This window comes from Myotis nattereri (assembly GCF_964212035.1).
Source record: "Myotis nattereri genome assembly, chromosome: 11".
NCBI lineage: Eukaryota > Metazoa > Chordata > Mammalia > Chiroptera > Vespertilionidae > Myotis > Myotis nattereri.
The window spans coordinates 62,733,409-62,760,251 of NC_138086.1; the positions used below are offsets into that span (position 1 = coordinate 62,733,409).

At 45.2% G+C, this 26,843-nt stretch overlaps 1 protein-coding gene across 4 annotated transcripts in view; it reads right to left on the bottom strand.

Moving 5' to 3' along the window:
* Positions 1-26,843, bottom strand: part of JAZF1 (JAZF zinc finger 1) — a 306,522-nt gene that overhangs the window by 128,532 nt on the left and 151,147 nt on the right. For all 4 annotated transcript variants that reach the window (XM_081102026.1, XM_081102028.1, XM_081102027.1 and 1 more), the window contains exon 2: positions 5,584-5,656. In XM_081102026.1, the coding sequence (XP_080958152.1) occupies positions 5,584-5,656 (73 nt within the window). The remainder of the gene's footprint in view (positions 1-5,583; positions 5,657-26,843) is intronic.

The following is a 26,843-nucleotide window of genomic DNA, read 5'->3' on the forward strand; positions in this document are numbered from 1 at the left end:
TAGAAAGCTGTCCTGAACAAAAGGCTCCGGGGTTCCTCGGGGGAGCCGAGGATGTAGGTGGAAGTGATAATTCTAGCAATGCCTGACCCGTATATGTGGAACTAATCCCATCAGATTGTTCAGGAAAAGGTGCTCTGGGATCAGGTACATATAAGAATTATATTATCCCTTCTGGAGATCAGCATAGGAGAGGATCTGATAATCTCATGGTAAAGAAACCTTTTTTACTTAACCCTGGATTTCCCAAACTTAATCAACCAAAGAACCCTTCTGTGAGTAACTCAGTTGTGTGTATGTGTGTGCGTGTGTGCGCGCGCGCATACGCATGTGTGAAACTTGCAAACACCCCTTGGAATTACTGTTCTATGAAATTCATTTCAGAATTTGCTGTTTATCTTTAATAGCAAACACTAGACTAAATAAAAATCCATTTCTAGGAGGTCAAACCTAACTGCTATTGTGCCAAGCAGTGCAGGGAATTTGAGTAGAGCTGTCGTTTAGGTATAAAGACTATTATATTTTTATTAGTCAGTAAATGACAAGGATTGGGTACAAGAAGGTACCGACTTGTGCCTAGACATGATATTCCTTCACAGCTTATCTATAAAAATGCTATATATATTTAAAAAATTTAAAGTTAATTGGGAAACTTCAATTTATATTATTTTAACAAAAACAGTTTGTAGAGACAATAGTATAATTGATAGCCATGACAATGTATGTTATATCTTTAAATTATCACAGTTATTCATTTCTAGGGTATCACAAGCTATTAATTCTCTATCTTGTCACCTGAACTACACTATAATAACCTGAAGGAAATATCCAGATGTAAGCCAGGGCTTCGCATCAGCTTTCTTAAGGAGGCTCAGCTGACTTCACCCTGCAGCTCCCCTAGCACCTTGAGAAGTGGTGGAGGGAGTTTCCTGTGTGCCCACGGCTTTGCCCTTTCTTTCCTCCTGATTTAAGGTGCTAAGGCGTCCTTTCCCTCTACAGCCGAGGCCTGCTAAGCTGGATGTGCCTTGCACACTCATCTCCTGGTGGCATTATGTCATTTAGGAGTTACCGGTCACCTCTCATAACATTTTTAGCTTCTGCTGTCTCCTACTGTTTCATTTTATTAGGCGCTACCCTCCAATTATTTACAGCCTGGGAATTACTCTTATTTTTGTATGTGTTCCCTCTGTCCAACTGTCTTATCCAATTTTTCCATTGGTTTTCCAAATTCTCCTCTTACTGTTATAAACTAGTACTTTCCTCTCTGATAGCCCAACGAGTCAGGCTACACAATGATTAAGAGCACAGATCCTAGAGCCTGATGGGGCAGATTTGAACCCAGTACTCCCCAGGTTCCATCCCCCCTCCGCCCTTAACTAGGGCAAGTTATTTAACTTGAGTGTCAATGTCTGCACCTGTAAAATGGAGAGCATCATAGCATAAGGTGTAAAAGTATTATTTTCGCTTTTCCTAGTGTTATTTCTTCCATATTCTCGCATTCAAAATCTTCTAGCTTTTCTTCTTGTCTTTTACACTTTATTTTCCAGATGCATAAATAATATACAGACTAAACAATTAAATTTCCCATTACACAGACTTGTCATTGTTCCTCACATCACAGAATTAGCAGAACTTCCTATCCTTACAATTTATATCCATCTTTTTTTTTTTTTCTGCAGAATTATTCCCACAACCTTCACTAATTCATTCAGTCTCCCTCATTCTCATTAAACTATTTCTGTTTTAAATGTGTGCAGGTATTGTAACAGATCTATTTTTGAAGGAATTAAAGGTTTGTTCGACACATTATGTTCAAGAGAGTGAAGCAACATTAAATAGACATAAATAAAGGATCCAATTTCTACTCAATTCTTTTCATAATCCAAAAAGGTAGCTCCATTTTAAGAATCCAAACTCTGTTGATTACAGTCAATGTTATTGCCAAAGAAAGTTTCGTCTCAATTTTGACACATCCAAAAGTCCATTAGAGTTGGACAAATGGATATACGAGCAGCGAAATATTAATTCTTTTCCTGCCTTCACTGCTCAGCAAAATTAGACTTTATTTTCCCCTGAGGTTTAAGAAAAAAAATCTTTTACTTGTTCAATTTTTTTATAGTCCTCCTTTCTGCTGTAGTCAGGATATTGCTGTTAAGCAGACTTCCTTTCACATTTTAACCCACATTGGTCTCTTCATGAATCCATACTGGCTTCGTGACGTCCAAGGCATCCCTTTTGTAACGAAGGCCCTAATGATTCCTTTTAAGCAGATATTCCCTCTGGCCAGACGTGGCTTCCTCCATGCTGCTGCCCGTTGCTCTGCCCTCTTCCATTTACTAGGTGTTTATTTACCATCTACAAACAAACATCCAGAGGGTCTACCATGTGTTAAGTACCATGTTATGAATGTGGCACTGTCCAGAAAGGGATCCCAAGAGAGGAGGGTTGTTAGCAACCTGGGCAACCTTCCATACACGGTCCCCTTCACCTAGAAGTCACTAGTAAAAGTGTCAATCCCCATACACTAGTCTACTTTATCAGCTAAGATGGCATGTGGTAAGTCCTCTGATTTCTCAGGCCTCTAAATACAGTGATGTGATGGGTTCAAGATGCATCCTCTCCAGACCCAAATTCTAGTTTATAGCAAATACAGAAAATGGAGGAACTCACTAAATGACATCTTCAGGAAGACAACCAAAAGAAAACCCGGGAGGAAGGAGCCTCAGGTGGGACACCTGGCCCTTCTCCGGTCGCTGTCAATTGAAGGGACTGTGCCAGGTTAAAAGAAACGAGGGAAAAACATGTAGGTGCAATGCAGTGTTCTGGGTTGGACACTGGATGAGACAGACAACTGTAAAGGATTTGTTTGTTTTATCCGGGAAAATCTAAATATGATCTGAGTTAGATATAGATTACATTCAAGTGCACTGAAATGGAGAGATCAATGACTACAGAGTAGGTTGCAAAACAGTTTTTTCCCCCAAATATATATACAAATAAATACTCACACAACTAAATACAAAGGTAAAGACTGTGATAAATGTTAGTTTATATTAGTTCATTAGAGGAAGGCACGCTAAGAAAGACATTTGAACTGAAACATAAAGAGTAAGTAGGAGCTGACTAGCTGTCAACATAAATGATGAGAGAGGATCACTGACTGATTGCCTCCTGCACGCTCCCTACTGGGGATCGAGCCTGCAACCCGGGCATGTGCCCTTGACTGGAATCGAACCTAGGACCCTTCAGTCCACGGGCTGATGCTCTATCCACTGAGCCAAACCAGCTAGGGCCAAATATATTTTTATTGATTTCAGAGAGGGAGAGAGATAGAAACATCAATGATGAGAGAGAATCATTGATTGGCTGCCTCCTGCCTGCCCCCTACTGGGGGTTGAGCCAGCAACCTGGGCAAGTGCCCTGATAGGGAATCGAACTGTGACTTCCTGGTTCATAGGTCAACGCTCAACCACTGAGCCATGTTTTCTTGTGTTTGTTTTGTGTGGTTTTTTTTTAAATAACCTGAAATGTGTTAAGGTATTGTTAGTAGTGATAGCTGGGTGGTGGGAATGTGACGTTTTAATTAAAATTTTTTTTTGTTTGATTATACTTTATAGTTTTCTACAATGCTGTAATAATGCTGTATGGCTATAATAATAAAAGATTATTTTAAAAAATGACTCATTTTCTCCCAGAAGACTCATCCAAGAAATCTCACACCCACTGATTACGCTAACTCTCTAGGATCCAGGCATATCCCACTGCACAGCTTATGCTAAATTATCCTCCTTGAGTCAAGTTCTTTGGTAGTGTTTTGTGTGTGGCCCTTGTCCCTATTCGACTTCTTGTGTATCCCAAATCACACCTGGCAGAGTATTTATTTTTTTAAGAATATTCTTTAAAATATTTTTTTTTATTGATTTCAGAGAGGAAGGGAGAGGGAGAGAGAGATAGAAATATCAATGATGAGAGAGAATCATTGATCAGCTGCCTCCTGCATGCCACCTACTGGGGATCGAGCCCACAACCTGGTTCATAGGTCAACGCTCAACCACTGAACCATGTTTTCTTGACTGGAATCGAACCCAGGACCCTTCAGTCTGCAGTTTGACACTCTATCCACTGAGCCAAACCGGCTAGGGCCAGAGTATGTATTTCTTTAGTGAGTATAACACCTGTGTAATGAATAGATCCTTGCTGCCATCATGGTTGACAATTTAATCAGGAAGAATGAACGTGAAAACCTCATAGATTCTTATTAGAACAAGGCTTGGTATCACATGAATTTGTATATATCCAGGTAACATATTTTACCCAAAACACAATAGCCACATCATTAAAAAGTTCTACCTAATACCACAGTTAATCTATAAGCCTATTTATCCCATCCTTCACTATAACTAGGCTAATTAACATTCACATAATTCTAATGTATAATTAAAGACTTTTCCAAACCATGCTAATCACTGGAAATAACACATATACATCTTTATTTGTACCTGATGTGATTTTAAAGGTGTTCTACTTTAAACATCTCAAAAATTATGGGTCATGATAAACTATAGATCTTTTCTCTCACTTTCAGGGAAAGCTGATAAGTAGGAAGCACAAAACAGATATGCAAATAGATGCTTATGCTAATGAATCCTTTAAAAACAAGCTTCATAAAAGAACTTGACACAGCACAGTCAACTCCGAAGCTCTCTCTAGACAAGACTGAAGCAAGTTTTCTAAAAAGGCATTAAAATGAAACAGTACAAGTAACTCATTCCCAGCTTTCCACTTCAGACCCTGACCCTCAGCTCTGGTACCAATGACTGCCAACACACGCTTTGTTGTATATAAACAAGGGAGAGTCAATAGAAAGTCATGCACTGAATTACGAGCAGAGTTTGTCGTTCCCATTAAAAACTAGTTTGCTTGTGCTTTGCTTTTCTCTCTTCAGGGGTGTGAGTTTTCTTTACCCAAGCTGATTTCAGGTTCTCTCCAGAAATCACTGTCTCCTTAAATTATCTGAGTTGGCTGAAACACCAAGTCCTCTTTCAGACTTGATAGGTCAAGTTCTAACTGTTCTCTAAACTCGTGCTCACATGTTCACTTTCAGTAAACACTCACAATAGTTCAGTTGCTGACAACGTTTTTACTCAAAGATGAGCTTCTACTAAATAGCTTTCTGATACTGAATTATTTCAATGTGTTATATCCTGATATGTTCTGATACTCCAACAATGTCCTAATTCATAAAATGCCTCTTCACCCCAGCGTTTAAAAGTTTCCCTCAAACATAAATCCATTAATCTCCCAGACTGCCCTATGAAGTCCAAAGAGTATATTCGAACTCTGCATACAAAATAGTTCCCGAATGAGCTTATAAATCAGTCGTTTTCAGGCATATGCACAGAGAACTAACTACCTCCTGCATCTCCCCAACAGAGACACAAGAACATTCCATATAAAGGTTGATTTTCAATCCTCTCCTGTAAATATTTTAAAACTGAAAACATTGTTTCTACTGTCAGACGTTACAGTGAAAAAAATAAGCATGTGGCAGATATGAGGTTGCTATAAATTCTGTAAACGGCTTACCTATTAATGTAACTGAGGGCAACATAGGTTGGCTGCTGTAATTCTTGTTTTTCTAAAACACGTGGATCTGTATCTGTAATAAAAAACACAATTATGATTTTCAGCTTTTGCATCAGAATATATGAGCCTACCTAACATAAACTAATAAAGGCTAGACAGAGAAAAAAATTAATTTACTAGTAGTATACCTCTTTTTAAAGAAAACTATGCAAAGCCCAATCGTTTGTCCATTCATTCGCAAATAACAAGATATTGCATTACTTTTCAAGGGAATTCCAAACATCAACAGTGATAAAATGTCCATCTGTCACGCAAACTCTTGCACAATCCCCCTCATAAATATTGGTTTTCACTGCTCACGGTTACAATGTTGGCATGGTTTTCGGTGGTTAATCGGCCTAAGAAAGAAAGTTTCTGTTAATTATGCTCACTTCAAGGCTGGAACAAATTAGTTGCCATTGGAAAGAGCCATCAATTTGAAAATGTACGGGGCATTGTTCTTGTTTGCTAAGCATGTTTCTGGATTGGGATTCACGTTCCGGAGGGCAGCTCTTCAACGTTCTAATTGTAGAATGAGTTTATTATATCTTCTTTAGGCTCTCGATCAGAAATCCTCACACTGGTTTGGAATCCACAAACACCACATTCTTCAGAGGGGCTTTTCCTCTCCAAGACACAGAATTCAACACCATAGCAGCCTCTGGAAGGCTGCTTCTCACAGCACCAAAAAACACACACAAACAAACCACCAAAACACCCGCACTGCTAAATATGCAAACACAATTGTTTATGCAGTAAGATTGGAGGAAGAGGAGCGCATTTTTGTTTTCTCAGAAAAAGGTTCAGACATTGCGCACAGATTTCTTTTCATTTTAACCTCCTTTAAAACCATCGCATTGTTAGAACTCTTCCAGCTGCACTTGGCAGTCACACCTGCTTTGATGTAACGACAGATGTTGTTTCCAGCACCTTGGTACAGGAAGTGTTTCCTGCACGTGGTAGAAGTACACCCATTAACTCCAAAAGGCATTACAGGGGATGGGCAGGGGTGCAGGCACAGCGGCGAGGAGCACGGGGGCAAAAGGATAGCACGAAAATCAATCGACAAGGCTTCCCACTGGCAGATTAAAACTGGACAGCGGTGGCAAACTTATTCCTGGTGTGCTAATCACGTCACGTTCACTCGACTCTTTCTCCTCTGCCAAGAATTTCTGGGACATTCTATTCACAAACCCTGCTTCCTGGGTCTTTGCCATTGTAGGTCCTTGAAAGCCAAGTTCTGAAACAAGAGACAGAGATTCTCTGAATGGCTCCCTCAAGTCGGATCTCAAGGGTGTGACCGCACAAGTGAGGACAGAGAGTAAGTCAGCATTTGCTCTCCTACAACGGTCACGCCGTAGCTGAGACTGTCTGCAGGTCACTGGCCTAGAACTCCCCCCGTGGTTCTCCAAATACACGGACAACAACCGCTCTTCAAGGGAAACCTGGTTTTCAAACACAGCCCGTGCCGGGGTCCAACCCCAGCAGGTCCAGGGGTCCCCAAAGATGTGGACGGAGTCGGCGAAGAAGGAATGACACGGAGGCAGCGTTCAGTTGATCATCATAGCCGGGTTCTCTTGTCAGGGTCTCCTGCCAAGTTCTGGTCTGGATCTCCAGCGAAGTTCTGGCTAGGATCTCCAGCCAGGTTCTGTGTCCATGTTCTCTTGCTAGGATCTCCAGCCAGGTTCTGTAGCCATGTTCCCTCGCTAGGTTCTCCAGCCAGGTTCTGTCCAGGTTCTCCAGCCAGGTTCAGTCACCAGGTTCTAGTCAGGTTCTCTTGCCAATTTCTGTAGTCAGGTTCAGTCCAGGATCTTTTGCCATGTTCTCTCCAGCGAAGTTCTTCTGTCTGTAGGTTCTGTGTAGGTGCTGTCTTCTTTCTGTCTCCTAAGTTCTGTGTCTTGCTGTCTTATTACATCTGTATTTATACCAGTTGATTTTAATCCTGTCAATCTCTATTACAAAGGTTAGGGCGTTTCTTATCTCCATTCCAGGGAGTAAAGATTATGTAGCTTAAGCATGATTGTTCATAGTTAAAGTGATTAATTACCTGCCTGGCACTTAGTTGAGGGGTTTTATTCCCTCCCTAACTTCAGGGAAAAATTCCTACCTGGGGAAACAACCTTTCTCGGAGAGGTGACCTTGGTTAAAACACACAGCGCTAAGGGGAGCAAACATATTAAGAACAGTATGCTATATATGCCAGGTCCCTTGAAACAGCAAGGATGGACTGGCTCCCGGCAAGCCCGTACTCACACTCATCTGCTTGCTGTGGCCCCAAAGTATGTCCACATTTCGGAGAGGAGCGCTTTGTGCACTGCACTCGTGCTCACTGGAGAGGAGGCAGTGGACAATGCTCACCGGGCAAAGGTGTTTTATTCCTAAAAACGGTCCATTGGAATGCTGGGCAGGCCACGTGTGCAGATGGTGACTGACAGACCAATCCTGCAAGCTCTTTCTAGGTGCTTAACGAAGTGAGGCACGAGAGATTGGAGAGAGAAGCCAGGAAGACGAAGAGAACGGAGAACGATGAGAAAGAACAGGGTGATGATTGCAAATGTCTGTGCGGAAAACATCTCAAAAACTCACAAAACCATTTTGCTTCAAGTTTAGGAACAGATGATCGAGATGCTTAGCTTTTGAGACGGGGCCTGAACCTGAGTCATTAAAACTCATTCTTTCAGAGAGACATCTGGTGTGTTATTTTGAAAGAAAAGAACTTCGTTCTGAATCTAAAATGTGTGTATATAAAGGGGAAAGAGTTAAGAGGCCAATTGACATTTTTATGTCCTCCACTTTTGCCTTTATTTTTGTAACTGATGCCCAGTATAACAGTATTCCCACAAAGCATCTTTTAAAGCTTTCCTTTGCTTCCAAATTATATAATTTTTGAAATATTTTCAATATTACCTTCATAAGCTACCTTTACTTTTTCTTTTATTAGTTTGTATGTGTAGATATACACACACAATTTGTATTACTCTCTTTTAAAAATATGTTTTTATTACTTTTTTTTTTTAGAGAGGAAGGGAGGGGACAGAGAGGCAGAAACATCAACCACTGCCTCCTACATGCCCCCTACTGGGGATCAAGCCAGCAACCTGGGCATCTGCCCTAACCAGGAATCGAACCAGTGACTTCTTGGTTCATGGGTCGATGTTCAACCACTGAACCGGGCTGTATTACTCTTTTCTTCTTCACATTTCAGTACCTCTCTGGAAAAGGGGAAGAAAGTATCTTATGTCCAAACAAAATGCTGTTGGCCATTGACATTCACACAAACTTGTAATATTGCTTCCCAAAGAATCAAGAATGTTTGCCTTCTATTTGCAAAGCAAGGTTTTGAAATGTTTTCTTACTTTGTTTCACCACCTTCCATTACCTGGACTTAAGCTCACATGCCCTGAAATTATGAATGGCGAAATGGACTTCCAGAAGCTTCTAAATGCCACCCTCTCCATGACAAAAAGGCCGCCTGGAAGCACCTCAGGCAGGATTCTCCTCTTTGTCTAGGATGCAGACCCTGATACCTGACAGGAAAGCAGAACTTCCTGAGAGACGCCCATCAGGCCTAAAATATCATGTCCACATCCGATGCTTCCTTAGGCAACCTTTCGAACATCCATTAATGCTTCGAGTTCTTAAAACGAAAGGAGATCCTTGGTGCCCATAAGTCAGGAGAAGCTGCTCAGGGCCTCCTCACACACTTCCTGGCTGACTGGTTCGAGGTAACCCTGACTCACCACTTTATGGACTGAATTACGCATGTTACCAGCATGAACTGAGAATAGCACTGCTCACTGGATATGACCAAATTCAGTAAGGACATCCATATGCCATGTGCCACACCACTGAGCACTTCTTCACTTTAAGTTGCTACAAAAAGAAATGCGATATGAATTGCGCTGGCTGCCACACACAACCTCCCAGATAGTTCTCCCGCTGGTTTGTTTACGATGCCAATAAAAATATGAAACTGAAACATTGGCTGCTATTGCCCAGAGATATAATCTGCCTCCCGTAGATGGGCTGTGGGATAGAAACACTTGGATTTCCATGGCCACGTGATGCTCCTTAGGCTGGCAACTGGCAAGGATGCAAGCGTTTCTCTAAGTGGCTGCCGTCTTCAGCCACACATCAGCTCGGCCACTTTCCTATACTGAAAAGAGAAGGAAGAGAAACCAACCTTTTCAGCAGGGCGGGGTATAGCCAAAAGATACACTGAGAGGTTACTGTTTTCTGCCTCATACCACCTCTTGCACACTCACAGAGTTCAAGTTCACCGAGGGCTAAGAGAATTCAAATATTAAAATGGATTTGAAAACACCCAAGCGATAAAAACCTATGGGCTTGTTTCAAAGTTTCTGAAACACAGTGTCCTCTCAACGAGACTCCTTACTGCAGGGCTAAGCCTCGTCTATCATTCCGCCTGGTCTGTGTTACAATAGTAACAAAAAAATAGAATTTCCGGAGGATGAGGCCCAGAAATCAGGATTTGAAAAAGATTCCCAGGTGATTCTAATGTGCAGCCAAGGTTGAGAACCACTGCTCTAGCTACTCTACATTGCTGGAATTTCAAATACGTGAAATTCCTTATAATAAGAAAGTCGAGCCCCGCTGGTATGGCTCAGTGGTTGAGCATGACCCATGAGCCAGGAGGTCACTGTTCGATTCCTGGTCAGGGCACTTGCCTGGATTGCAGGCTGGCTCCCTGATGTTGGGTGTGCAGGAGGCAGCCAATCAATGATTCTCTCTCATCATTGATGTTTCTATCCTGCCCCCTCCCTTCCTCTCTCTGAAATCAATATTAATAAAAAAAAAAAAAAAGAGCAGTAGTACCTCTCAACGACATTGACAAGGTCTCTGTCAGCAGTGAGCTATTCGCAGGCTGGGAGGCCGCAGTGAGGGGCAGATGCGATGTCACGCACCCTGGGAAGGCCTTTCCTAAGTGTGCATGGCAATCGTGGGAAGCCTGGGAGGCCGTGGGTGGGGAGCTGCGGGCCATTTACAGCTGGAAGACCCTGGAGAGGCAAAGGCCCACCCAGCCAGCAGAGTGATTTTGAAGATCTGGGCTGGATACACCGCTTTTCCTTGGACTCACTCGGTAATAATTAATGGGCGCGGTCTGGTCACGGCCTTCCCCCAACAGTGGGATTCACAAAGCCACAGAGTTTTCGTTTACTCAGCACGGCCTTCCCCAACGTCCCGGCCGAGCTTGTCACATCCCCCCTCCCGTCTCTGCACCATTTCAAGCTGGCACCATCCCTGTACATATGCCACTGTACAGGCTTTGTCCCCGCACATCATTTCTTTTCCCTGCTTCTCAGAGGTGAGGAACTGTCTGGGCCTTCATCTCTCCAGCACTGAGCTCAGGGCCAGCATCAGGAGATGCATATAATTACTGACTGGATATGCAAATTAATTTTAGGATGAGAAAATGGAAGACTTGGGTCAAATGTGGCAGATGGGTCAAGGGCACTTGTTTCCTTCACCATCCAAGGTCCTGCTAAAGTAAAGAAATAAACTCCCAGGGATAGAAGGACAGGGAGACATCAGCAGATAAGTGATTCCGACCAGTGCCTTGAATGACGGATCCCCCTAGGCCAGTGGTTCTCAACCTTCCTAATGCCGCGACCCTTTAATACAGTTCCTCGTGTTGTGGTGACCCCAATTTCATTGTTACAAATTGAACATAATTAAAGCATAGTGACTAATCACAAAACAATATGTAATTATATATGTGTTTCCCGATGGTCTTAGGCGACGACCCCTGTAAAAAGGGTCGTTCGACCCCCGAAGGGGTCGCGAGCCACAGGTTGAGAACCACTGCCCTAGAGAGTAGAGGAAGCTACAATCTCCAGTGCCCGCAGCAGGGGAGACCCATGATAAAAGAGGGGGAACCCACTGCCAAAGCCTCAGGGAGGCCGTGGGCTTGAAGGTGCCATGTACGGCGACAGGCAAGGAAGGGAAGGATCAGGGCTGAAAACAGAAGGGTTGTTGAAAAGGTTGATTATCCACAGACACAACCAGGGGAAGAAGCATAGGTGAGGTAGACTGGGAGAGTGCAGGCATACCTCGCTTTATTGCTCTTGACAGAAGTGTGTTTTTACAAACTGAAGGCAAGGCCTTCCACTAGTAAAAAGAGTAGTGCTCACTCTATTGCGCTACTCCTTTTATTGCGGTGGGTGGAAGCGAACCCACGATAGCTCCCGGCCTGCCTGTACAGTGCTGAAAACAGGGATGGAAGTGGAAATACGCCTACTCCGCGGTTCCCAGGGACACTGGCAGCCTGACAGGGAGATTCCTTGCTGATTAAGTTAAGTGGGGCTCGGAGAAGAGAGTTCCAGATGTGGACATCTGGCTCTCCCCTAATTAAATGATCTCCCTACAGTTAAGCCCCCGGTCAGCAGGCTCCATCCGCGCCTCCACCCAGAGCCTCTCATCAGCTTTTTATTGCCTTGGTCTTAAATACGAGCCAAGAACAGTCAAGGAATGATCATTAGACATTTGAGGGAAAGTCATGAACATGAACGGGAGACACTAAAACAAACAAATGGTGAGGAGGGAAGTAGGGGGACAGGAGCCAAGAAATAGACAAATTGATGCTGGGAAGGGTACGTGACAGACCTACTGACACAAACCCACTTAACTGCGGGGCTAGGACCAGAAAGCCCTGTGTCCTGAGTCCCACTGGGCCAGCGTTCTGACCAATAAGAAGGCTGCTTGTCCTCTCAGGCCAGCTCATTGCCACCGTCCAATTGCAACACTGGACTCACACAACCTTTACAGCTCTCTTAAGAGCCCAGCACAGTTCTGCTAAACTCACTCCATGTTCAGGGCTGAATCTGATGAACCAACAATTTACAAAGACCAACTTTTAATTCATGGCTAGTTTACTTCAGCTGCTGAAATACGTATTTCTTGTTGGCAATGGCCCTTTCAAAAAAAAAAAAAAAATCCCACAATTGCACATAACCAGCCTTTAAATGGATCAACTTTTCCTTAGTTTATAGACACGTCATTTGAAACTTTTCCCAAGCCATAATTTCCATTACAGGGCAGTCAGTGCAAATTACAGTGAGATCCTTGCCTTCCCAAATTCAATGTGGAATCCAGACGCAGTTAAGTGTTGCTGTAAACTTTACGAGTTAAATATCTGAAAGTCAGGGACACTGTGCAGCCCAATAACACCATCTATTAAAAAAAGCATTCGTGTTCACATTTGTAGCCCAAGTTTTCCTCCACAAGTGAATGAATAAACATTAGTCAACCGAGGACCCTGTCGACAATATGCGGGGAGGCTGATTTATAAACAAACACGGCACGTTGCAGCCCTGTGGTATCTGGCATGGCAGTTTAAAGTTATTAGAAATAGCCTGGTTGGCATGGCTCAGTGGTTGGGCATCAACCTATGAACCAGGAGGTCAGGATTCAATTCCCAGTCAGGGCACATGCCCGGGTTGTGGGCTTGATCCCCAGTGTGGGGTATGCGGGAGGCAGCCAATCAATTATTCTCTCTCATCATTGATGTTTCCACCTCTCTCCCTCCTCCCTTTCCTCTCTGAAATCAATAAAAATATATTTATAGTTATTAGAAATAGACAGTTCTGACTAGGGTGCTTTCTAACTCTTTATCAGCCCATCATATTCCTAGAGTCATTGACTGCTTGAGAGTGGTAACTATCTTCCCTAAGTATAAGATGTGGAACCCGGTGTCTAAGACACTCTCAGCCCACCCTCTTTAGTGGTGACAGGGAGTACTCTACCCACTCAAGCTCTCTCTCACCTTGTTACCTGTGACAAGAGAGCCTGCCAGAGACCATCGTGGCTGCCAGATATGCCTGTGAAGCACACAATCTGCACACCCGTATACAGCAGCCCTGGAGACTGGGGTGCTGGGATTATACAACAATAAAACTCTTTCAAACAGGAGTAAGGCCAAAATGTGGTTCCCTTTAGTCCAACATGCATGTGTGCACATACACAGACATTTACATGTCTGCTTCCCCAGAAATGAGCCTGATGGCGGAACCAAATAGCATGTAATACAAAGACCATAGGAGTTTCCATGTTACTCCCTCCTGTAGGAATAGCAAGTACCTGCAAGAGAAGATTGATGCTGGTGGGTGGCACTAAGGGCCAAAAGAGAAGGCAGGGAAATGAGGCTCCTGAAGGCCTTTCTTCAAAGCTGGAGGGAAATACTTGTTTATGGAAAGAGACCTTTCATCCCTTCTGCCTAAAACTGTTTGCCCAAGGAAATCCTCCCCATCCTCTAAGGTGCTGGCCTACATACCACCTCTACCATGTGTTGTACTACATATATTTGCTAATCTGTCTCAACACCCCACCAAAATGGAAGCTGCTTAAGGGACAGATCTTAGAGGCCACAGATCCTCAGCCAGGGCTCACTGTGATGTATGCCAAGTAAATGAATGCCCTGGATATGCATAGCACAAAAGACCCAAAGAGAAGCACCCAGCTCAGACAGTTCAGGAAGAAGAGGAAAACAGACCCATGTCTAATGACTGTACCGGCATCTACTTCTACATGAAGAAATAGATCCCGTTAAGCACAGATGTTCAGAGGGCTACAAAATAATGCAAAATTCAGAATAATGGAAAGGGGTCAGATAGGTCTAATTTGGGAAGGTCTAATTTGAACTGAGTTGGGTTTTGAAGAAATGGAGACAAAGGGAGTCATTCATAGGTGAGATTAGGGAATCTAAAAATGGCATTAAATTTGAGGCAGAAAGCACACGTGAGAAGTCTGTGGGTACTATGGGTAGTAGAGCTGAAGAGCCAATATTCATTAGTAACAGAATATTTTTATTTATTTTTAAAATATATACTTTAAAAAATATTCTTATTGATTTCAGAGAGGTAAGGAGAGGGAGAGAGAGAGAAAGATCAGTGATGAGAGAGAATCATTGATTAGCTGCCTCCTGCATCCCCCACTGAGGATGAAGCCAGCAACCCAGGCATGTGCCCTGACTGGGGATCAAACCGTGACCTCCTGGTTCATAGGTCAAGGCTCAACCACTGAGCCATGCTAGCCAAGCCGGAATATATTTAGAGATACTTTAAAACTGTGGTTCTGAGGCATGGGCACGCCTCCCCACCCGTGACAATCCCCCCAGCCCTACTCCGGGATGTTTGGCAACGTCTGGAGACAACTGGGGAGAACCCTATTGGCATCTAGTGGGTTGAAGTCAGGGACACTGCTAAACATCCCACAGCACACACACAGAACAGTCCCAACCCTGCCCCACCCCCTGACTATGAACTATCTGGCCTAAAAAGGTCAATGTCAAGAAACCCTGCTTTGGAGCCACATGAATATTATGAGAAACAGAGCTCTTGTTCCTAGACTTCTGTGGATGACAATTTCTGTAGTTTGCTCTGGTCTAAATCAAGAGGCCAGAGGGCAGGTTAGGAAGCTACAAAAGAAGAATGATAGGAGAGGTTGTTTGAACTTAGATAAAAGCTGGGACCTCTGAACAGAGACAAAGAAACTGAATTCATTCTCAGAGAGACATACTGAATTCTTGTGTGCTACTTGCTCAAGGGAAATTCTAAGCCAGCAGATTCACAACTGAGCGAGACAGACAACCCACTTCACAGTGGACAACCTCAGACAGACTGACGCATGAGTTCAGAAAAAGATACTAAGTGATGTAGGAAGCAAGCACGATTCTCGGTGAGAATCAGAGAAACTTCTCGAAAGAAGATTTTACATGTGCCTTAACCCAGACCTCCAGACACAAAAGGTGGGTAAAGGGAGTCAGAACAGAGAACGGTGAGAGCAGATGAGCAGCAGCAGAAACGAGCAGGGACCGGGGAGGGGTTCGTGTGAGTCCTGCAGCTGAGACTGGGCCTGTGTCCTGGATGGTTGGAAATGCTCCCCAAGCGCTAACTTCCTTCTGTAGACAGTGGAGGGCTGGTGAAGGTGGAAAGTGATATGGCCCATGTTTTAGAAAAATAACCAGTGGTGGTGTGGAGAGTGGTGGAGAAACTGGAACCGGAGATGTAAGATTTGGTGAGAGGAGAAATGGAAATACAAGATTCTTTCCGCCGAAACCGGTTTGGCTCAGTGGATAGAGCGTCGGCCTGTGGAGTGAAAGGTCCCAGGTTCGATTCCGGTCAAGGGCATGTACCTGGGTTGCGGGCACATCAGGAGGCAGCTGATCGATGTTTCTCTCTCATCGATGTTTCTGACTTTCTATCTCTCTCCCTTCCTCTCTGTGAAAAATCAATAAAATATATTTAAAAAAAAAAAAAAGATTCTTTTCGATGTTATACCTCCGAGTGCCTCATTACCAAAGTAAGGCAGTAAGTAGAAAGTGAAGGGTTGACAGACTAGAAAAGGAGGCCTGCTTCTGATGTGTGGTGAGACGGTTTGCAGAACCAAGGAGTCTGGGCCTCAAAGCGAGATAACGGACTTGTGGTACAGATAGGAACGAAGGGCTGCGAATCCCATCCCAGCGCCACACACTCCTGCAGGCCCTGCAACCAAGTGCCCCTCCGAACAAAACAATGCTGCACAGTAAAAACCCGATTACTCGGACTGAAACCCTGGTTATCATATAGCTCAGCCAAGCTATCAGTAGGCATTGGTTGAGGGCCGACTAGGTCTACTAGAATCCTAGCAGAGATAAAGAAAAGCCAGAGGTTGCACCACATTTGAAACCAAGTAATTAGTAAATTTCACATGGTGTGCATATAAAAGATTGGGGTGGGGGGAAGGGAACTGAGTCATAACTAATCCCGAGAGCAGTATTTTATATGATCCGGTACCCGGGCCTCTAGCACTCACTACTGCGATGAGCCTCTCCTTGGAAAAGCTGTTCCCCTCTTGGTGTTGCTTATGGTAATAATGCAGCGCCACACAAGTCAAACTGCCTCAGCTAATACTAGCAATATAACCCGTTTAAGTATTAAAGTGTGTGTGTTTTTTCTTTTTCACCTGTAAAATGTCGATGAGGATAGTACTTTGGCCCTAGGGCTGAAATGAGGATGAACTAAGCAATGTGTTAGCTGTAGCTACTACTCAGTTCTTTAGCTCATAAAATGTTTTGAAATTCAACTCTGCACGGTTGTGGATTATCTCATTTTATAGTAAGTGACACAATGGCACACAGAAAATCTAGAAACTCGGCATTCACATAACGTGGCGAGAATGCTGGCTGCCATCAGACACAGGCATACTTGGGAGACACTGTGGGTTTGGTGCCAGACATCGCAATAAAGCAAATATAGCAATAAAGCGTGCCACACATTTTTTTGGTTTCCCAGTGCATGTAAAAGTTATGTTTACACTATTCTGCAGACTACGAAGTGTGCCACAGTATTATGTCAAGAAAACCCTAATATATATACCTTAATTAAAAACCAATATAAAATATATAAACACCAATATATATATATATACACCTTTATTGTTATGGAATGTAGTCAACAATATTGTAATAACTGTATGGTGTCAGGCGAGTACTAGATTCATTGGGTTGATGACTTTGTAAGTTATATAAATGTCTAATCACTATGTTGTACACCTGAAATTAATATTGAATGTCAACTGTAATTGAAAAACAAATTTAAAATATGAAAAAAAAATATTCCATTGCTAAAAAATGCTAACCATCATCTGAGCCTTTAGCGAGTTGTAATCTTTTTGCTGGTGGAGGGTCTCAACTTTCATTTGTAAAAACTTGGAAGTGCAATAAAGTGAGGAGTCCCTATAGTCATTTTCCCCTTCTATCTTCACAGTGCTTAGGAACATGGCTGTCTTATATAAAGACTACATTTCCCAGTATTCCTTGAGCCAGGTACAGCCATGTGACTAACTCTTGGCCAATAAGACATAAGGCTTCTGAGACGCCCCCTTAAAAGTCATGTGCCTTTCTTTGTGGTATCTTTTTCTGACTAGATGAAAGGATGACTGGAGTTTCTGCATCTACTTTGGATATGGGATAATTCTGAGAATGGAAGTCATACATGGAAAAGCAACACAACTCGCTGTTTGCAGGGTTTTCAGTTATGCATAGCCAAACTGAATCTTACCCAAAGCACAGAACACCCAGAATGCTAGTTTATTTAGGTGGACCTGAAATATATAATATTTTGTGTCTCGCCTTGTTTTTCTGGATTAAACACAGACACACACACACACACACACACACACCTCTGTTTAAGAATTTATCATACTAAGCTCATGGAAAGAAAATCAGACCCACATCACCACAGCATTTGTGGCTCACTCTTAAAACTGGGATAGTTAAAAAATGAGAGGCGGGGGGGGGGGGGGTCATCATGTCAAATTATGGATCCTTTGGTGGCTTTAGGACTTTCTCCAGAATTGGTTATTAGTGGGCAATAATGAAGCAAATTGCACATGCATATTATTTCTGAGTTATGAACAATGCAACCAGCAGTAACCTTTGAAGCTGTCAGGATCTTTTCAGGCAAGCAATTAAAGTGAAAAATGAGAGAGCACACAACTTCCATCACCCAATACTACATGTAATAACACCACCAACAAACACTGACATAAGAGTGGGACTCAGTCTGAATATTTATTAATGCAGATCTGTTCCCATTTGTTCCTCTTTTTTTCCCCTGTAACCCATCCCACCCCTATCTGCCAACAATTCTTTTCTTTAAAGGGCAGTTCTGACACCTTGAATTGCATTCACCTGAAATCTACATACGCTGTGGCATCTCTCCCATCTGCACCTAAACAAATTTCCATCCCTCTCCCTTGACCAAAATATAAATGTAGCACAAGCTTGGATTCTAGAGGAGAAAAAGAGTAAGTCCTAATTGGGAAAACAAAATCAAGATTAAAGTAATCAACTAATATTTACAGAAAGCTCAATATACATGTCAGGTATTGGGTGATAGACCCCAAAGGCCCCTTCCCCCCACCAAAAAGGTTCTGTTCTCAAGTAGACCAGACTCAGAGCAGCGGTTCTCAACCTGTGGGTCGTGACCCATTTGGTGGTCGAAAGACCCTTTCACAGGGCTCGCCTAAGACCATCCTGCATATCAGATATTTACATTACGGTTCATAACAGTAGCAACATTACAGTTATGAAGTAGCAACAAAAATAATTTTATGGTTGGGTCACAACATGAGGAACTGTATTTAAAGAGCCAGAAGGTTGAGAACCCCTGCTCTAGAGGATTTAAATGATCTAGTGTAAAAAATACCTGCTTTTCTGAAGTGTAGGACTCACTCACTGCTTGCCTCTGTTTGTGACTGAAATGCTTGGAAGGGCTCAGAGAAATGGCAGGGATAAGCACAAGGGTGAGCTGGTTGGAATAGGTCATCCAAGCTGAGAAGAAACCTCTGTGCTGAGTCCTACGCCCTGATGCCCATGGGTCCTATAAGCAAGTTTTATTTCATTTGGTTTCAGCCATTTCTATAGCACCAGGTACCTACAGACCAATGGTTCTCAGTCAGAAGTGCCTGTTAGTGACACTTCGCCAGTTTTAAAACAACCCGGTGCCCAGGACCCATCTCCAAAGATTCTAATATGTAACCGCAGGTGATAATCACTGACACAGATTCTGTAACTGCAGGCGACCACCGCTCACGCAGACTCTGAGAAGGCTTAGAAACCGGAAAGGGGACCGAACTGGTTGGGAAAGTCAAACCAAACCGCTTGCATTTTTCTTCAAACTAAAGGGGCAATTGTGAAACTGGAAGTGAATTACTCAAGGCAACTGGAAGGTTTTATAAACAAATCTAACATCCAATAAAATCTTTTAAATTCAGACTTTACCTGAGACACAGCCCTACCTTTTGCTTTCTATACAGAAAGTGTCAAGCTTAATAATTATGTAGAGAGGTTAGTGTCTTCGTATATTTTTAAAACCAAGTCACAAACAAACAAGCACCAGCAACCCTTGCATTGTGAGCTGTTTCCATCTATTCACAAGGGCGTTCTGACAAGACCTCCGACTAGGAATCTTTTTGGTCATTGATTTTCTTTCTTTACAGTGTGTTCCTAAAATTAATAAGACCGCATCACTTCAAGCATTCTGTGGCTCGGAATTTTCTGTAATTCATATTGGCTGAAACCAGTGTGGTTTTCCTGTGCTGTTATTATTCACCTCAGTTACAAATCAGGTCATAACCAGGCATATTAGTTTTGCATTTTGGAAGCCAGTCAAGGATTTGGCAAAAGGAAATCACCCGTATTACTTCTCATCTCCCAGGGAAGCTGAATCATTGCTTTAAAATAAGAAAAAGTAAAAAAGAAAAAAATGCACAGAGAGAAATAGCTGAACATCTGGACGGAGAGTGACCCGAGTATTCTAAACGAGTCATCAAACATGAGCGCGCACATCGGTCACAGCTTCCTGGGGTCGAGGTCTGGTCCACGGAGCTCTGCCTGGCGGGCCCCCGGATCACTCACACCCACCGTCTCCTGGTCCAGACAGCAGCCAGGGGCCCGACGTGGGCCACAGAGGTTATGCAGTGGTTTTAGATTCATCTCTCCCCATCCTGTGCGGGCTGTGCCTTCATTTTACTTGCTAATGAGTAGGGGCGCATGCTGGGCTGCAACTCAGCTCCATCTTGCTGATGGTGTGAATCTGGGCATCTGGGAAGGCCCTGGCACCCGGCAGATGGCTCCTGGCAGTCTTGGCTTTTGTGGAGGAGTTCTGGGAAGCTCTCTGGACCTTGTTGCCCTTTTTTTTTTAAAGTAAGGCTTTACTTTCTTTAGACAGGCAATATAATATGGTAGTTAGTTATGGTCACAATCTGCTACTTACTGTGTGACTGGAGCAAGTTTCTCAGCCTAAGCCACTGTTTTCTGGTCGTGATTCAGAGTTCCTACACACTGTGAGGTTATCAGGAGGATTAAGAGAGATAAGCCACATGCGGCACGGCACTCAGTGGCTGGTACAGGGTAGATGCGGAGTGTACTGTAGCTATGACTATCGTTATTTCAGGTGGTCAGGTCTGAAAGCATGTAGGGTTTACACTGGGACTACATTGGTGATGGATTGTCTTAAATAGCACTACTCGGAATAAAGGTTTCAGTGCCAGTACTGAGTGCCCAGTAGGAGTCGATACAGAATGTGCGTGGACAGGCCTCATGAAAACCCTGTGGGAAGCTCTCCCCCAGCCCTTCCCAAAGGACACTGTGGGGCTCAGAAAAGCCCCAAAGGACAGGACTGGTCTGACTCCGCTCCGGTCTGACTGCCAACTGGGTGCTGCTGGACGCTGACCACGGCCTGTTCGTATCCTGATTTAATGTCAATGCTCTCAACTGCCAAGTGGCTTTTTTTTTTTTGCACTAAAATCGTGTTTCGTGGATAGAAGCACCGCAGCATTGTGGACGCACCGGGGCAACTGTGAGGAAAAGCAGAACCTGTGCCACCGTAGCTCTGCTCGGACATCGTGACTGGGCCCGTGCCTCTCTCCAGTTCCTCCCTGGGTGAGGGAGCTCGAAGAACTCCAGATTTGGAACCAGAAGATCCAGGTTCTAGACCTGGTTTTGCTTCTCACTTGCAGCATCTAGCAAGTCGATTTTCTCCCCTGGGAAGGGGAGACAGGGACCGTGCACCGCCTCCCTCCTGTGTTGCAAAGGCTCGTCCGTCAGGGCACCGGGCACCGGGCACCGGGCACCTCCGACTGCGAAGCCAAGCACAGAATCCTGAGAGGGACGTACATCACAGAGAGGACCGAAGCAGGTCACCAATCCTGGCCACAGACCAGGGCCTGGGACACCACCCCTCTGGGCTCCCGGTCAAATTGGCCATCTTTGACTTTCAGGGCTCAGGTATCTGAATCGCAGATCACGCGCCTCCTGCAATCGCATGAAGATGTGGCCAGCAAGCACAATACACTGCCATCCACGTTGAACTGAAAAGCACAGAACACTTTCCTAGAAATAGGCCCCGGATCAAATTTTCCCAGGGCACCAGCGGCAGGCTTAGGCCAGAAAACAAACCCACGGCTGCTTGTTAAAGCAACTCAAGCACTGGATTCTACAGCTGTAAAAATACAGCGGTTTAAAATCCAAGCCTCCAACAGCCACCCAAATCGATGCTACCCTAGGATTACTCAGGGAAAACGCACGCCTTCTCCTACTACTCAGCTCAGAGGTTTCTTTCTTAAGAGACCCAGGTAAGGAATTAGGAACTCGCCTCTTGCATTAGGTTTCCCCCCCGAGTGCAGTGGTTATGGGGTCCCAGCACCGGGAAGGAGGGGTTCCTGCCATCCCCAGGAGCATGCGCAGCCGTGCAAATGGGATGGCAGCAGTGACCCAGGCGGGGCCTCTCTTCATCGCTAGCGATCAGACCCCTGGATCCTGGCCGGGAGGGATAAATCTGGGTGTCAGAAAGCGGAACACACTTGGGTTGTGAACCAGTGACTCTCCGAGGCGTTTCTGGAGCAGAAGTAAACAGGAAACCATGGCTTCTGAAAAAGCACTTTGTTCTTCGGAGAAGAGGGGCCTAACGATGGGCGGGTCCATCTACCTGCAGCCCCTGGGCACAGTGTGAAATGACATAGCAGCTAAACATGATGTGAAACAGAAAAGGACGTTAAGTAAAAGCTGCCGAAATCTGAGTAAAGGATGAACTTCAGTTGACTATCAGTTGGGTCCGTATTGTGACACATATACTATACGACTAGCATACGATGTTAGTAACAGGGAAAACTGGGTGTGGGAATATATACCCCGGTTCTGTCTATAACTTTTTTATACATCTAAAACTATTCTATAATAAAAGGTTGTTTAAAAAATAGGGAACGGATGCTCTGAGACATTTGCTAAAGCAAGACGGCAGATACAGCGTGTCTGGTGCATTATTTTCTGCATGTTTGAAATATTTTATAATTTGAACTTAGAAAAGTTACACACATGCTCATACATTGCAAACCCCTCCCCCGAAAAGGACTGTGTGTTTAGATAAGGATGCTGTGCTGGAGGCAGGCCTGAAAGACACCCTTGTCCACCCGCTGCTTGGGACCCTTTCTGTCTGAGACTCCTTGGCTGTTCTGTCACAAAGAGGGATCCCACCACCTCCCGCTGATCCCATGTCCACCCCAGGCTCTGAGTCTGCCTGTCCCCTCGCACCCACCAATGGTTCTTCCACATTTCCTCAGACTGGCAACCCCACAGAGCTTACAACTCAGCCAGCCCCGCACATGCCAGCTGAAAGCCGCCTTAAGAGGCTGCTCCTCCAAACAGCATGGCTTTTTGACGAGGACAAAAGAGAGCCTCTGAGGCCAGGGGAGTGAACTGCACGCTGGAATTTCAAGGCACTGCGGCAGACCAAGCCCAGGGACATGGCACACGTCCCTCTGTGCTTCAGACGGGACCGCGACTGATTGGAGGTGAAACCATCCCCTGTTCCAGTGGGTGTAACGAGCAGTGCTTCCCGTCCGTGCCAGCCCGGAGCTCTTGACGTCGTGGAAATTAACGCACCGATTTCTTACATTTTCCAGCCATGGAAGGAGGCAGAAACAGGCGCTGAACGGCGGGGATGGGAATGCAGAGGAAGGGGGCCGGGGCCCAGACTGCCTGTAAACTCAACGCTAATCCCCAGACCAGCCACACGGGCCCGGGGCTGCTTATTTTTGCTCAGTTGTTTGAAGGCCAACACCAAGGAATGTGAGTGGCAGCCAGCTTTCCCCTGACACCTCTGCCGTGGGTGTCACCCAGGCCAAATGAGTGAGGGCGAGTGGAGGAGCACCCCGGGGACGTTATTTCAGAGTTCAGTAAATGGAACTGAAACTTACTGGTTAGTTTTCTAGACTAAACAAGTCAAGATCTGGTACCCACCGGTCCCTTATCTGTGCCATGATCTCATTCTGGACTGTTCCCCCTCCACAAATCCAGCCCATCCCTACAGGGCCCATTAAAGACCCACATGCAGCCCAGGGCTCACTTTCACCTCATTGTTTCTTTCACTCAACATATCTTCATTAAACACCTATTATGGGCCAGGTACCATTCTAGGCACTAGAAATACAGCAGTGAACACGAAAGAGAAAGATGGCTCTTCTGTCTTGGAGTTTCTATTCTGGGAGGGGAAAGGTCAACCAGGAAATAAGCAAAAACATACTAGCATATATACTGTATCAGTAAGAAAACTAGGACGGGGGTGGGCGGGGAGGGAGGGCAGAGCCACCGCTCTCCTGGGCCCTTCACTGGCACTTGGCATATACCATTGCTGAACTTGGTTAATGTCCGTGTTGCCTCTTCTGCGAGATACCCTACATCAGCGGTTCTCAACTTGTGGGTCGAGACCGCTTTGACGGTTGAACGACCCTTTCACAGGGGTCGCCTAAGACCATCCTGCATATCAGATATTTACATTACGATTCATAACAGTAGCAACATTACAGTTATGAAGTAGCAACGAAAATAATTTTATGGTTGGGGGTCACAGCATGAGGAACTGTATTTAAAGGGCCAGAAGGTTGAGAACCGCTGCCCTACATTTTCCAAGGACAGGGACTGCTTCAGGCTTTTCTCAGCACAGGATTGTGTACCAAGTTCAACCAATTCTGTTGCCTGAAAGAATCTATAGGATGCAGCTGATTGCTGTTTTAGACCCCTAGGCCTTATGGGTGCACAGGACAGGCAGGGGTGAGTCAGGCGACTTGGACACCAGCAGTGAATCACCCATTCTGCATGGATCTGTCTCGTCCCTGTCTCCCTGGCAGGGGCAGCACTGACCAGACACCAGGGAACAGGCCAGATGCAATTCCTGCCCTCAGGGTGTGCACATTCCGGTGAAAAAGGCAGCCAAGAGGTAACAAACAGGAAGTGACTTCAATGTGCGCCATTTCTATGAAGAAATGAGCTGGGGGATGAAAAGGAGAAGCACAGCAAGGTGGTCGGGGAGGGTGATCTGAGAAGGTAGGGTTCCAGCCAAGATCTAAGAGATTAGAACAGTGGTTCCCAACCTTCTGGCCCTTTAAATACAGTTCCTCGCGTTGTGACCCAACCATAACATTATTTTCGTTGCTACTTCATAACTGTAATGTTGCTACTGTTATGAATCGTCATGTAAATATCTAATATGCAGGGTGGTCTTAGGTGACCCCTGTGAAAGGGTCGTTCGACCGCCAAAGGGGTCGCGACCCACAGGTTGAGAACCACTGGATTAGAAGGAGCTGGCCAGGCAAAGGGCAGGTTAGGGGTGAGGCTAGGACAGTGAGAGCGAGGTTCCAGGTGGAGGAGAGGCCAGGGCCAGGCCTGGAGGTGGGGATGTGCTGAGTCAGTGCAGGGAGGAGGCTGGAAGAGGGCAGGCACCAGGTCCCATAGGCCCTCAGGGGCCAGCATCGGGGGTGTGGGTTTCACTCTGGTGCAATGGGAAGCCACAGAGCAGTCTAAAGAGCAGGAGAGAACATGAGATTTATATCTTAAGGAGATCCCTCTAACAAGAGCTCCCCAAATCAGGGTGACCACATGTCACAGTTTGTCAGGGACCATGTTCCTTTATGCCTGCTGTCCCAGCATGTTATTAATAGCACCCCATTTCACTCTCCAAAGTCTTCCAGATGAAAAGAAAAACTGTATGGGCAGCCTCTCATAACCCACTATTATAACGAATACGATCCACTCTTATATAAAACATGATTCTCTCTGCCAGTCATGTTCTCCTCGGACCGAAAACAGCAGAAGCTGAAACGACAGCTACAGTGTCTGGGAGAGCCAGTCCTCCAGTCCTCTACTTCTAAAGGGTCTGGCTATATTCTGGGTTTTTAAAGACAGGAAGACAGAAAATTCTGTGACGTTCTCTCCATGATGTAGCTCACGTTTCACAGCTGCTGATGGGAAAACTCTGCCACGGATCACACCGACGGTGTGCGTGGCTCAGCTGTGGTCTGTCCTCACTCCCCATGGACAAGTACAGAGATGCTGAGCGCTGTTCGCAAGGAAGCCTGCCCAGGCCCCCTTCGCTCAGGTCTTATTTCTCAGATGTTCCGTCATCCCCGGGGCTCTCCCGTGCGTCCTTGCCAAGTTCTGCACCCGGACACCGTGCTTCTCAAGTCCCATTCCAAAGCCCTCTGCTGCTACCGGGGCAAACCTTCCCAGAAGCCTCAGGGCCGTCCTCCTCCCCGCCTGGGCCATGAAGCGGGGAGCTGGAAACAGCCCCCCACACCACGCGTTACCTCCTGTCTTGCTGTCACCTGTCCTCCTGGATCAGACCACCTAAAGAGAGGATTAGGAGTAATCTTGCCAGCTGGGGTACAAAGGCGCACATGGGTGGCAACCTCTGTCAGCTGGGATTATACCTCCTTCTCATATTCCTCTGTTTTAGAACCACAGAAAGCCAGGGTAGAAGCAGCCTGAGCTACACTCTGTGCATTCGCAGGTTTATGGAAGACCGATCTAACGAAGAGCCCTTGGGAGGGCTGGAACGTGTCCTGCACCAGGGCCCTGCTCTCTGCTTGGCCACCCTTCCCTCCTTCCAAGGAAAGGCCACTGCCCCATAGTCTCCCCTTGACCTTCACGTACATGTCTTTGCCCCTCTTGACTTGATTTTGCTTCTTGAGGGCAGAGAAGATATTTACCAGGCCTTTGTGTTGTTTACAACATGGTGTCTTCGGTGTAGCCAGGACTCAACAGGTACTTGCTGACCAGGCCACACACCGATCCCTCCTGCATTTTATGATACAGACAGATGAACAAGAGTCATGGTACCAGCCCTGGGGTGGGCACAGGCTCTGGGGACAAGCAGACCCAGGTCCAAACCAGGCTCTGCCACTTGTTTACTAGCTACTCACTAACTGAGAAGTGGGCGTAATGTACCCACTTCCCTTGGAGGCACAGGAGCACGCCCGGGCCTCAATACAATGCTTTCCTGAGCACCATTTTCCCGCCCTTGCTGGCTTTACTTAATGTGGGTTGTTCCTTTTCTCTAGGTTAAGGAGCGAGAGAAAGAAAGAGAGAGAGACACACACACACACAAACTAAAAAAACACACACCAAACAACCCACCAAAAACCCCTCTCAGTACTATTACTATTTATACCAGTCCGCCCCCATCCTTAACTACTTAAAACCCTCCTTAGAAAGAGATAAAACCATTATCTTGCAAACTTTTAAAGGTGCTGAGATAACACCTAAAAGAGGGGATTCCTAGGGTTACCTGTGACTCAGGTAGGAAGCATTTAAATTTAGAGAGAGAACTCAGAGAACTGAGAGAACCGAGTTTTCCCAAAGGGAAGCTGAGCAGGGAAAATGAATCAGA